General features: G+C 41.1%; 1 protein-coding gene across 1 annotated transcript; it reads left to right on the forward strand.

The window, feature by feature from the left end:
- The first annotated feature begins 2,111 nt into the window (after positions 1-2,111).
- Positions 2,112-9,297, forward strand: LOC113011367 (protein C-ets-2-like). The gene is made up of 7 exons (XM_026150880.2): positions 2,112-2,130; positions 3,734-3,853; positions 3,926-4,129; positions 4,590-4,784; positions 5,697-5,921; positions 6,005-6,123; positions 6,403-9,297. Exons 1-7 carry the CDS (start codon positions 2,112-2,114, stop codon positions 6,613-6,615), a joined length of 1,095 nt encoding a protein of 364 aa, XP_026006665.1. The 3' UTR covers positions 6,616-9,297.
- The last annotated feature ends 2,949 nt before the right edge of the window (positions 9,298-12,246 follow it).

Consider the following 12,246-nt stretch of genomic DNA (forward strand, 5'->3'; position numbering starts at 1 on the left):
ACACACACACACACACTTTATCCTTTCATGCAATTCACACAATTTTCTGACTAAATCAACGACCAACTCCAATACTCTATTAGTTTATTTTGGTTTTCTCTTTTTCATTCCAAAGTGAGGAAGTTTGTCTTTTACAGCACAGTCAGCTTTTCCCTATTTTCTGAAATTCTGATATATGTTGGTCTTCCATGGTCTCTTGTGTTCTGGGGGCCTCTGGATGTCTGGAGTTTTGATCTCCTCCATACCCGCTTCACACCCTGGAGGACGGGGCTGTGGCCCCCCCACACTCCCTAGCAGATCATTACATGGAGAAACCTTTGGAATGCAAGCATGCTGATCCACACAGGTATGCACACATGGGTATTCACAGACGCGGACTAAAGCTTTCTTGGCTGCTGCCTCAAAGCACACTGTGCGCTGTCTATCTTGCGTGCTGCACAATATCGTTTATTATTTAGTAAATATTGATATCTATGACTAGCTAGTTTATTGTGATGGTGCTTTGTTTTCTCTATTATTATGTTGCTCTTTGTTGTTTGCTGTCTCCTCTGTTTGTTTTTTTTGTTTGTTTTTTTTTTCTCCATACAGGTGACCCAGGAGTTCTTTTTTTTTTTCTCTCTCTCTTCCCCCCCCTTCTCACCGTCTCTTCTCCCCTTTGGTTTTCTTTCTTTCTCTCCCCCTCTTTCTCTCATTCATTCCCCCTGTCCTATTTGTTATAAAAAAAAAAAAAAAAAAAAAAAAAAGAAATTCTGATATTTTTTTCTTCCTATTTTTCATTAGCACTAACCTTTAAAGTCAGTTTCTAAAACTGACTCAACAGCAGTTGGACTGCCGATTAAACTTAGGACGTCACTTTAGTCTCGTGACTTGTTTGATACACAATTAGCTGCAGTTTTGCATATTTTTTTTTATTTTTTATTTTTTTTTATTCTCCAGTCTTTCTCCTGAAATAGTCCACCCATACCTCCTCCAAGATAGTTCAGAGTTTACTACTCTCTACAAATTTCCAACAAACAGGAAGTGGGAAGCTGTATGTGTGTTTTAACAAATTCTTAATATATACCACAAAAACAATAAATGTACTTATTCTAGCATATTCTTATGTTATTATACTTATATTGTGGATTTCAGGAAGCACACAGCCCCACTCCCCCCCATCATCCTGACTGACACCCCCATCACCTCTGTGGACTCATTCCGCTTCCTGGGTACCACCATCACCCAGGACCTGAAGTGGGAGCCCACCATCACCTCCGTCATCAAGAAAGCCCAGCAGAGGATGTACTTCCTGAGGCAGCTGAAGAAATTCAACCTGCCAACACGGATGATGATGCAATTCTACACTGCAATCATCGAGTCCATCCTCACCTCCTCCATCACCGTGTGGTACGCTGGAGCCACTATCAGGGACAAACAGAGACTGCAGCGTGTTGTGCGCTCTGCTGAGAAGGTGATTGGCTGCAGACTCCCATCTCTGCAGGACCTGTACACCTCCAGGACACTGGGGCGTGCAGCTCAGTCACAGCTGACCCTTCTCACCCTGGACACAGTCTGTTTGACCTGCTCCCCTCAGGCAGGAGGCTCCGGTCCATTCGCACCAGAACCTCTCGCCATAAGAACAGTTTCTTCCCCTCTGCTGTTGGACACATGAACAATAACCACATGACTGTCCCCGCCACTGACACATGACCCTACGCTGTGTTCACTGCATCATTCCATGTTTGGCACTGATCACCACCTGCACTCATGTATATATCTATCTACTTAGCACTTTTAATTCTTATTTTTATTTTTATGTCTATTTAAGCGTTATTTATGACAGTATGTTTGCACTAAGTACCGCAGCAACTTCCTAATGTTGTAAACCTGCTCAACATTTGGCAATAAAACCCTTTCTGATTCTGATTCTGATTCTTATACACACTGATTTATTATGTGGCGGGCTTACACTGGACCTTATATCTCTTCCTGCTGACCCTCCCACATCTCCGTGGCTGACAGTTGTCAATCACGGCCTGCCTCCTCCTTCCCTCACAGCTATTATATTAAAGGCTCATTCCCCGTGTGATCCCTATTTACTCCACCTGATCCTCAGTCTCACACACACTGAGATGGATGGCAACGCTTACGGTAAGACACCAACATCTCTCTGTTCTGTGTTTTATCAGAATGAATGATTTTTACTTTGAATCTTTTTATTGTCTGTCAATATGTCTAATACATTATGTTAGACATGGCTGATATTATAACACAAAACTTTATTCGCCTTTGCATTTATAAGCAGCATAGAACCAATAGCATATTAGAAAAAAGTGTATTTGTTCATAATTTGTTTACTCTCAAACTAAGAAGATCATTCGGACTGACAGCAAAGTGGAACAGTCCCCCATCATACAAACACAAACCAGCGTCTCTCACTGTGCATCCTGTAGCTGACTCGCATCACTTTTGGTTGACGATCTAATAATTTAGTTCATGCTGATTAATGTGATGACAATGTCTGGGGGGTTTTAAACAGCTAATACAGTGCTGTGCAAAAGACTTGAGTCCCCCCTCCATGTGTTGCTAGAAAAATGGGGATATCGATGCAGTGATTTATTGAATAGTTCTCCAGAGCTCTTCTTTGGATGTTTCTGTTCTCTGTCGGGATGATCCCACACTGTTTTAATAGTAATAATAATAATAGTAATAATATAATGTTGAGCTCTGGGGAGGCCGGTCCATGAACGATGGTGCTCCACTGTGTTCTCTCTGCAGCTCTGCTTTCACTGCACTGATGGTGTGTTTGACGTTATTTTCATAATGATACTTTTCTGAATTCATCATTTCATTAATTTTGACAAAAACCTCCACACCACTGTCTGAAAACCAACAACAAAACATGACAGAGCCTTGTTGCATTTTAAAGATGACTGCAGGCATACATACGTATTGATGGTGATTTAAATCAATGTTCACAGTTGGCTTCATTCCCCCATCAAACCGGCTGCCACTGATTTTCAGTCCAATTTCTGTGAAATTAGGTGAACTTCATCAGCATGCGAGACAGCCGTCCTTCTGGCTCCAGAACAGCAGATGGGTCAGATGAAGGTCCTGGGTCAGGTGCTATTTCTTAAGGACACGAGTTTCAGACATTGTTCATTTGCTGTCCTTTCTTTTTAGGCCACCTACTTCGGGGCTCTACTTTAATTTGTCTGACACGCTGCACACCATGCTGAGATAAACCAAGTTACCAAGAAAAGAAAGAAAATGATGTTTTCATCAGGTTGCTGGTAACAAAGTGCCTGAAAATACTATTTAAAATTTCTTGTGGAAAAAAAAAAGTTCATCTGAAAATGGTGAGGTTCAGGTTTATTGTGTATTTTTGTGTCTTTTCCTTACAATTTAAAGTGGCTTGAGGTGACTGTTGTTTTGATCTGGTGCTATATAAATCAAATAAATTTAATTGAATAAAATAAGGGGGAAAAAAAGAAAAGAAAGAGCATCACCTAAAAGAAAGTCTGGGTCCTTAGAAATAAAAAAGAGAGGGATGGCTCAAGACTTTTGCACATAACTAATTTATATTCTAATTGTGTAGCTCATACATACATAAACGTGTCATCATAATAAACTTAATCTCTGTAGATTAGCTTTATTGCACCATGTATGAAATAACTGAATCAAAAGTTGTGAAATATTCAATGATAGGTCGTCTTTAATGTGTTGTAAAGAGTAAACATAACTTTTGTTCCAGAGTTTGATGTCCTAGAGGTCCCCCCCCTCACCCCAACCAGTAAGGAGGTCTTCACTCAGGCTGTGAAAGCCAGCTTTGCAGGCTTCACTCAGGAGAGAATCAGCTGTCACTTTCCACAGGGTACAGTGGGAGCTTTGATTAGTTGTCACGTGTTGCCGACTCTATTATTAATGCATGTGCATGTATATTTAGATCCTAGGTTGTGGTCGAAGTGGGAGGTGAACCACTGGCTGGACTGGTGCCAGGCTGAGTTTGGGCTCTGCTGCCTGGGCTCAGACCTCAGAGGTCTGGATGGCAGCGAGCTGTGTGGTCTTGACCAAGAGGCTTTCCTGGGCCTGCTGTCTGACTCCACTGCAGGAGAAATCCTGTGGGAGCACCTGGAGACCATGAGGAGAGGTGATAGCACTTTTATTGAAAAGCACAGAGTTAGCTTTCTAGCCACATTGTTTTCTATCATTGCACAAGAATGGTGAAGAATTCAAAACTCTGAAATTTTAAATGGTCAGTTCTCTTTGCTCAGTCCTTTCTCTCAGCAGGTCATTATATGGCATTTCAGACAGTGTTGAATAGATGTTCTGAGCCACATACTACCACCTGTATATGTTTGGACTATGAAAAAAAATAGAACTGCTTCAAACTTGATACTATTGCTATCATCAGTGAAAAAAATTATATATTGATATATGGAACAGAGTGAACTGTATGCATACTTCATTCACAGATGCGTGCATACTGATTGTGAATAAAGCCCATTGTCACTGAGAGAACGTGACTGCTCTTCTTCATTAGCCGTCTGCACGCACCACCCAACTGCAAGCTTGAGACTTTTGTTGTTTTGTTGTCGTGTTTCCTTCAGAAAATTACTCAGAGATTGAGGGATGCTCAGACAGAGATAATTACCACCTTCAGTACCATCCCAGTGAGAGCTCAGACCTCCACGATCTGGAACCAATGAGTGTGCAGCATGGAGGCCACTATCCAGCCTATTCACAACGTGACAGCAACAACATTAGCTCTGCAGCCCCGCTGCAGGAAATACGAGGGAATGGAGGTGAGACAGATCACATGATACTGAGTCATCAGTTGAATAAAAAGCATTACAGTCAGAATTGCTCCACAAAGGGAAAAAGACCCAATATGGACAAAAGTAAGTGAGCCACATACAGTTTTAGAGCTGATGTTAATGCCAGAGGAGCTTACTGAGTGAGCAGAGCATTTATGTGGGCTGGCAGGTGCTGTGGCTCGTAACACATCCACTTTGCAGTTAGAGGACTTACAGCTGACGTGGAATATAATAATCGTTTCATGGTCGATGGGTCTTGGAGCCAGGGTTGTGAGTTTTTGAGGATCACTGTTTTAGTAATGCTCTTTAGGAAAATGGTTGCTATTTCCCTTTATACTTTCATTATCCTCCAGCAGTGTGTTTGGATCTTTAGTTATGTTCTTGTTGAGCCCACGTGTCTCTGTTATGTAATATTTCCCTTCTTGTGTGCCCAGTTGTGTGTGGATATCTCTGTGTCTTGTCTCTGTGGTTTTCTGGTTTCCCCATTACTTGTGTCGCGTTTGTATGTCTTTGTCCTGGACTCAGTGATCGTTACTTCCTGTCTTATTTTATTTGTTACTTATCTCCTGTGCACTGTCTTTAGTTTTGCTTCCTTTGCCTTGTTTCCCAGTGAGTTTCAGCTGTGTTCCTCGGTGTTTCCATCTCCCTGTGTACATATGGTCTGAGTCTCCCTCTGTTCTTTGCCGTGTCCTCCCTGCAGCTGTGTATTCTGTGTTTCATCCTTGTAGAAGGAGGCTCTGGACTGTGCTCCGACTAAAGCTCTCTTCTTCAGTTAGTTAATTTTAGTTACTTTATTACATCAGCTCATTTTTGGAAGACTGTAGACTAATCTACAGTTTGATATGACCACTCAGTTGAGCTGGCAGACATCACTTGATTCTGTTTCCAATGTGTGTCCAGGGACAGGCTCAGAAGTGGAGAGTGTTCTTGGGGATGAGTCTGCCGCTGTGGGCACTCAATCATGGGCTGCTCCGCAACATGACGTCCAGCCAGTAATGGAAGAGAGCATGTCTGAAAATGCCTTCATGTTACCTCAGCAACAGAGGAACTTCAGGGAATGTGCAGGCAGCAAAACTGATCTGGAGACAGCTGTAATACCTGTAGCAGTTCTTGCTGGCTACACTGGTGAGTAGAGTGGCTGAAAGAGGTAAACGATAAGGTGTAGCCATGAGGTAAGCATACTCATTTGTTCTGTCATGTCTCAATAGGCAGTGGGCCCATTCAGCTCTGGCAGTTTCTGCTGGAGCTTCTGACAGACCGCAGCTGTCATTCGTGCATAAGCTGGACAGGAAATGGCTGGGAGTTCAAACTGACGGATCCTGACGAGGTCATTAATGCTGAGTTCACAACATATCAGGATATATACCTGCATGAGTAGAGCATGAAGGGCCACATTTCAATTAGGGTATTTTTCACTTTGTAATGGCATATTTGTAACCTCCACATGTTCCACTCTGCAATGAAAGCACCAAAGAACCTTCTTCTATGAGCTGACGTTGCTAACTACTGCTTCAATATTGGTCATTTAGAAATCATCATGTTGCTGTTATAAAAAGGAAACACGAGGCTTATTCTGCTGGTGTTTACATGTGGATTATTTCTTCAGGTGGCAGTGCTGTGGGGTCGCAGGAAGAACAAACCTAAGATGAATTATGAGAAGCTGAGCCGTGGTTTGCGCTACTACTATGACAAGAACATTATTCGCAAAACCGCTGGCAAGCGCTACGTCTATCGCTTCGTATGCAACCTGCAAGGCCTTCTTGGATATGAGCCTGGGGAGCTGCATGCCACACTGAATATCAGCAGTAAGAGTCTATAGTGAGGCAAGAAAAAGGAACAGTACTTGTTAAGCGTCTTATAGTTTTCACTTTACATGACACAGCTCAGCGCATATGCTTGTTTGACGACATGGAAGTGGTGTACCACTTTATCTCTGTCACTGTCAAATAATAGAAATCAATTCATGTCAGTTCATTTTAAAAGTTATTTATTCCTCTGTGAATAGTTAAGGCACATGGACTCGTTTAGCAATCCTTTGTATATTTAACTTATACTATAAACATCAGTTAAAAGAAATAAAATCAATGAAACTGTAAATGAATTACAGCTGATTTCTATCTGCTTCATCTCAGAGAAACATTCTCATTCATTCCTCTTCTTTTGCTTATCCAGTTCAGGGTCACCAACGGGCGGCAGTCAATTCCAGCTGCCATAGGTTGAGAGGAAGGACAGAGCCAGGACAGGTCATCAGGCAGGGCTAACACAGAGTGCTATATTGCAACAACAGTTGCCTCAAGGTGCTTTATATTGGTAAATGGATGGGTTCTTATATGACATCTTTCTATCATACTCCATACAACAAACCTTAACCATTCAGACAAGCACGTTTCTCGACACCTAAGTGCTTTCTAGCTAACATTCAAATCTAGTGGACGCCTCGGAAAGCAACTTGGGGTTAGTATACTTAGAAATCGAATGCAATTTGACCCTCAAAGTGACTTTTTTGTTAGGGAGGATTTATTTGTTGTTGAGTTCAGTGTTAAAATAAGTTCTTTAAAAAGCCAAAATATGCCAGATTGAATATGAAGGGGACATGAGCAGAGAGCACAAACATGCTGAGGGATCGGCTCTGTTAGTTCAGTGAGAGAGTCACAAACTCATGTGTAACCTTATGTCTGCATTTTTAATTTGTTAAATACAAACACAATGATAGCAGAAGTGCTGCCACATGTCTAACCAGAATGCGAGGACCAACGTGTTTATTTGGTAGTTCAATGAAAGGCTTCAGTTAAGAGGGAGGAAAAGCATTTGCGTTCACGTTTGCAGTTTTCTCTTGTTACACAATATTTTACATTTTAAAAAACAAACAACCCTCACATGAGATGACAGTGCTAGCAGTGGCCCACAGCTCATTTAAGTTTGAGACGCCTTCCCTCTTGGTGACAGTGGGAAGGAAAAACTCCCTTTTAACAGGAAGAAACCTCCAGCAGAGTCAGGCTCAGGGAGGGGTGACCATCTCCCACGATCAGTTGGGGGTGAGGTGAGGAAGACAGAACAAAGACACACTGTGGAAGAGAGCCGGAAGTGAATAATAACTATCGAGAACACAGGGACAACCCACACAGAGAGACTGTGATTGGCTGTGAGTGGACAGTGCTCCCTAATGTGCAGCCTGGAGGAGCCCGTCTCTGCCTACCACCCACTTTTATTCCGTCACAATGAAACGAGTATCCTTTTAATCACGTTAAAAGGAGAAATAAATAAGAAGATGGCATTAAAACAAGGAGAGAGAAACAGTTATGTAAGAAAAAAAATGAATCTAGTGAATTTAAAAAGAAAGCAGTGCTGTTCTGATTCTCAGTATGAGATAGACACAAAGCTTTAAATGACTGAAAACAAATTTCAGCTGACTGAAACTTAACAAAAAGGAAAAATCAGACTTTAAAATACTCACTGAATGGCACCATATCAATGAATTTCCTTCTCAGGAAATATTTTTAGACTGACTGTGAGTCAGTGACCTTACATGTATTTTCATTTTCCTGAATATATTATGACTTATCTGCCACCCCAGAAGCTAGACTAAAATGCAAACAAGTGGAACATAGTAAGTATAATGCCTCTGAATGTAGCAGATCATTCACCACACACCCCTGACAGCATCAAGCATCAGGTTTAGATCAGAAATGGCTGAATGCTGATTTAATTTCATCCCTCAGAGAACAGGAAACAGAAACAGAGCGAGAGTGTCAAGTGTGTGAGGATTAATTCCACCACTTACCCTCCTGAGGTGTGCTAATGGAAGAGCCATCAAGGGGAAAAGTGTGTGTCTTTGTCTGAGCCTGAGTGTATGAGGATGGATAATTTATTCAGGACAGAGCAAGTGTATGTTCATGTGACATAAAACCTGGCGTTTTCTACCAGATACATTTCTCTTTAAGAGCTAATTATGACTTTATGCTTTCCTTTCAACCCTGAGAGTTTCTGAATATGTTCGCCCTGGAAGGAGTGTTTGAATAGAGTTTAGTTACATGAAGCTGCTTGGCCAAAAGGTTATTACAAATTAAGTCAATAAATATGCAAAGGCAAAAACAGGTTGGCCAAGTTGGTCCTGCTCAGCAGAAAGACCAAAGGAATACACCACCTGAAATTAACACTAAGTAGAAATCTCTGAGTTGAAGATGAAAAGCTTTTTATGTTAACACACGTTACAAACTGGCCTTGCAAACAAAGCTCCTCACAATGACTCAAACCACTCTGAAATAAATCTGCTCAAGTAGGAGTGAAAAGGCAAGAAATCAATAACCTAGCCCTGAAATGTATAACAGAGGTTAAATTAGAAGGCCTGATTTCTCTGCAGGAGCTGACGAGTCTAGCTAACCACACACAAATGCACTGCACTTCACCTGTGCACTGACGTGAAAAGCAAAGAGAGTTGGCTGAGCAAGAGTGAATACATCAATTAGGCTCCATCCATTTAGTCCACCCACCACCAGCTGATCCTTGGTAAAAACAAACAAAAACACAAAAAAACACCTCCTGACAGCGATTCTGAGATCCCACTATACCCGAGTCCATGAGAGGAATCATGTGGTGAGCTGCTGGAACCACTATGGAGCTTGTGCAGCTTGCACATATTCACAGTGAGAACTTCACATCACTGGGAATTTGGACTACAAGATGCCCTTTTATTGTTTAGGGAGGGTTCAGATTGACTCTCTACCAATATTATGTATTATAGTTTGTAATACCACCAACTGCTGGTCAGATCTCAAAGTAGCTTGGCTGCTATGCTTGGTTTTAGCTACTGGATTGTATGTACGGAGGCTGCATGTTGGCCCTAACCTTTGATGCAACACATGTTGTGTACCAGCATACCTACTGTATGCCTCATACTATATAAAGACTGTGGATAAAAAATATTAAACCTCTGAAATATGTCGGCATCTGTCTGTTTTTGTATTTTGTCCTTTTTGTCTCCCCAGTCTGTCATGTCTCTCCGTATCCCTGATCCCAGTGTCACGTTCACGTTTCTTAGTCTGAGTCTCACTGTGTGTGTGTGTTACTTCCTGTTTTATTTTGTCCTTTGTGTGTGATGTTCAGCTTTGCTCCGCCTGTCTCATTAGCTGTGATTCAGTTCAGCTGTGTTCCTATGTGTATATATTGTCTGCATCTCCCTCTGTTCCTCATTGTGTTCTCCCTCATGATGCGTACCACCTCTTGCTTTGTATTTCTCATTGATTACTGTACTGTTGATTCTGACTGACCACTGTAACTCTCTCTATTTAGGCATGTGTCACTCAAGCCTGTCCCGCCCGCAACCAGAACGAGAGAGAGTATTACTCTGATACTTGCATCTCTACATTGGCTGACAGTTAAATATAGAATTGATTTTAAGGGTTTATTATTTGTTTTTAAACCTCTCCATGGTTTGGCTCCAGGTTACATTTCAGATCTCCTTAGCCTACACCTACCCACTCGAACTCTGCGCTCCTCCAGTCAGACGCTTTTATTATTTCCATACTCCCAGTTCAAATCTAGAGGTGACAGGCTTTCTCCATTGCCGCCTCGAGACTCTGGAACAGTCTTCCCTCTTCCTCCTTCTTCAAATCAAATCTGAAGACCTACCTATTTTCCAAGGCTTTCAGATCTCTCTGACACCTATTTTATTCTGTTTTATTATTCTGGTCTTTTATCTCATTGGACGATGTTTGCATGTGTATACTTATACATGTATTTTATGTTCATGTATGTGTGCTTGTGTGTGAATGTGTACACTTTTGTATATGTATGTGCATATTTGCATGTACACATATATTTTTACAAACATATATGGATGTCTCACAATCTTTTCTATAATGTTTTGATCTTATCTATTTTAATTATTTTTATTTGATTATATTATCCCTCTGTTCAGCACTTTGGCCGACACTTGATGTCCTTTAAATGTGCTATATAAATAAAGATCACTTGACTTGATGTTCTCTGCTTTTTGATAGCAATAAAGCTGTGATTTTGACTGTTTGCAGAGTCCTGCATTCTGCCTGCCACATGACATGCTTGTGTCACGACAGTATCATTAGCTAAAAAATGGAGAGAGGTGGAGGAATCTTTTCAGAACTGTTCCTTTAATGCAATGGCACACTATAAAAACACCTCTACACATACAAAAATATACTAGCATATTTAAAATGTCATAAGCCTAAAAAGTCTTCATGTAAGACCCTTTTTACCTTTAAGAAGCTGTTTTATACAGCATCACTCGTTTAAAAAATGCTCAATATCGTATGCTAACTTTACCCACTGACTTCACCAAGTACTTTATACTTAAACACCAAAAAATGTATAAAACAAACAGAAACAGAAAAATTCAGATGCAAAGATTTTATTATTTTTTTGAATCTATTTTTATTTGGGAGCACATGATCATTAATAGCTTAGTCACAAGTTCAGGTCAAAAGCATATCAGCCAGTAAATATGCACAAAACACACCAAATAGTGTCATGCTCAGGTGAGCACCTAATGCTGTGTGAAAAGTGCGTGAAACCATGAAAATATGATTAGAAACTATTGACTTATTGTTTCTCTCTCACAGTCTTTAAGGCAGATTTGAGACCTATGTACGAGTTTCAAATCACTGTAACAATACTCCACTTAAACCACACATACTCCAAGTGATTTTAATCATTTATAACCTATTGTTAGAAAAAGTCTCTTATGAAGTGAGACACAGTGAGACACAGTAGCGAGCTCCAACGCATTTATTTACTTGAAAGGAAGTAAAAGCATACACAGTGAACGTCTCTGCAAGTTCCATTTATACACTCCTTCCAACGTTATCATGGGAACATACGTGTGTGACGCTCTTACAGGGTTTAGAGTGCATCATTTTGTGATAGCTGTTGATGCACTTTTCACAAAAAAAGCGTGATATAGACAACACTTTATAATGAATCATAATCAAATACTTTATTGACTTAAAGAAATTATGTGGTTACAGATTCTCTAACGGTATAATCTTATTATTTTCACTGTGGAGGATGTGCAAAAGGGTGTGACTACTGCACTGTGTACTGTGCATTACACTGAGGAGTCGTACAGACAAATATCCACAGGCAGGAATGATTTCCTGTGTCATCCAGTGGTGCATTTGTGTAATCTCAGTCTCTCACTGAATGTGCTGGCATGTCACGGAGTGGGTGGAAGGTACTGTCCAACGTTGTCCTTATCTTGGACAACATCCACCTCTCCAACACCACCCCAGCTCCATCCCCCACAATATTACTGGCCTTGCAGAACCAGTTTCTTGATCCGCACTTGATCTTGGCATTTATCACCCCTTAACTTGCAACATCAGAGGATGGCACTGACCACAGCAGACTCGTAGAAAATCATGAGCACTTTCTCACAGATGTTAAAAGACCTCAGCTTCTCTGACCCTTCCTATGC

Source organism: Astatotilapia calliptera, chromosome 3 (genome assembly GCF_964374335.1).
Source record: "Astatotilapia calliptera chromosome 3, fAstCal68.1, whole genome shotgun sequence".
NCBI lineage: Eukaryota > Metazoa > Chordata > Actinopteri > Cichliformes > Cichlidae > Astatotilapia > Astatotilapia calliptera.

Excerpts from the sequence above, each read along its gene's own strand:
- LOC113011367 (XM_026150880.2), top strand. Across the intron at positions 5,922-6,004 it reads AGTTCTTGCTGGCTACACTG|GCAGTGGGCCCATTCAGCTC; the intron begins GTGAGTAGAGTG and ends ATGTCTCAATAG. Across the intron at positions 6,124-6,402 it reads AACTGACGGATCCTGACGAG|GTGGCAGTGCTGTGGGGTCG; the intron begins GTCATTAATGCT and ends TTATTTCTTCAG.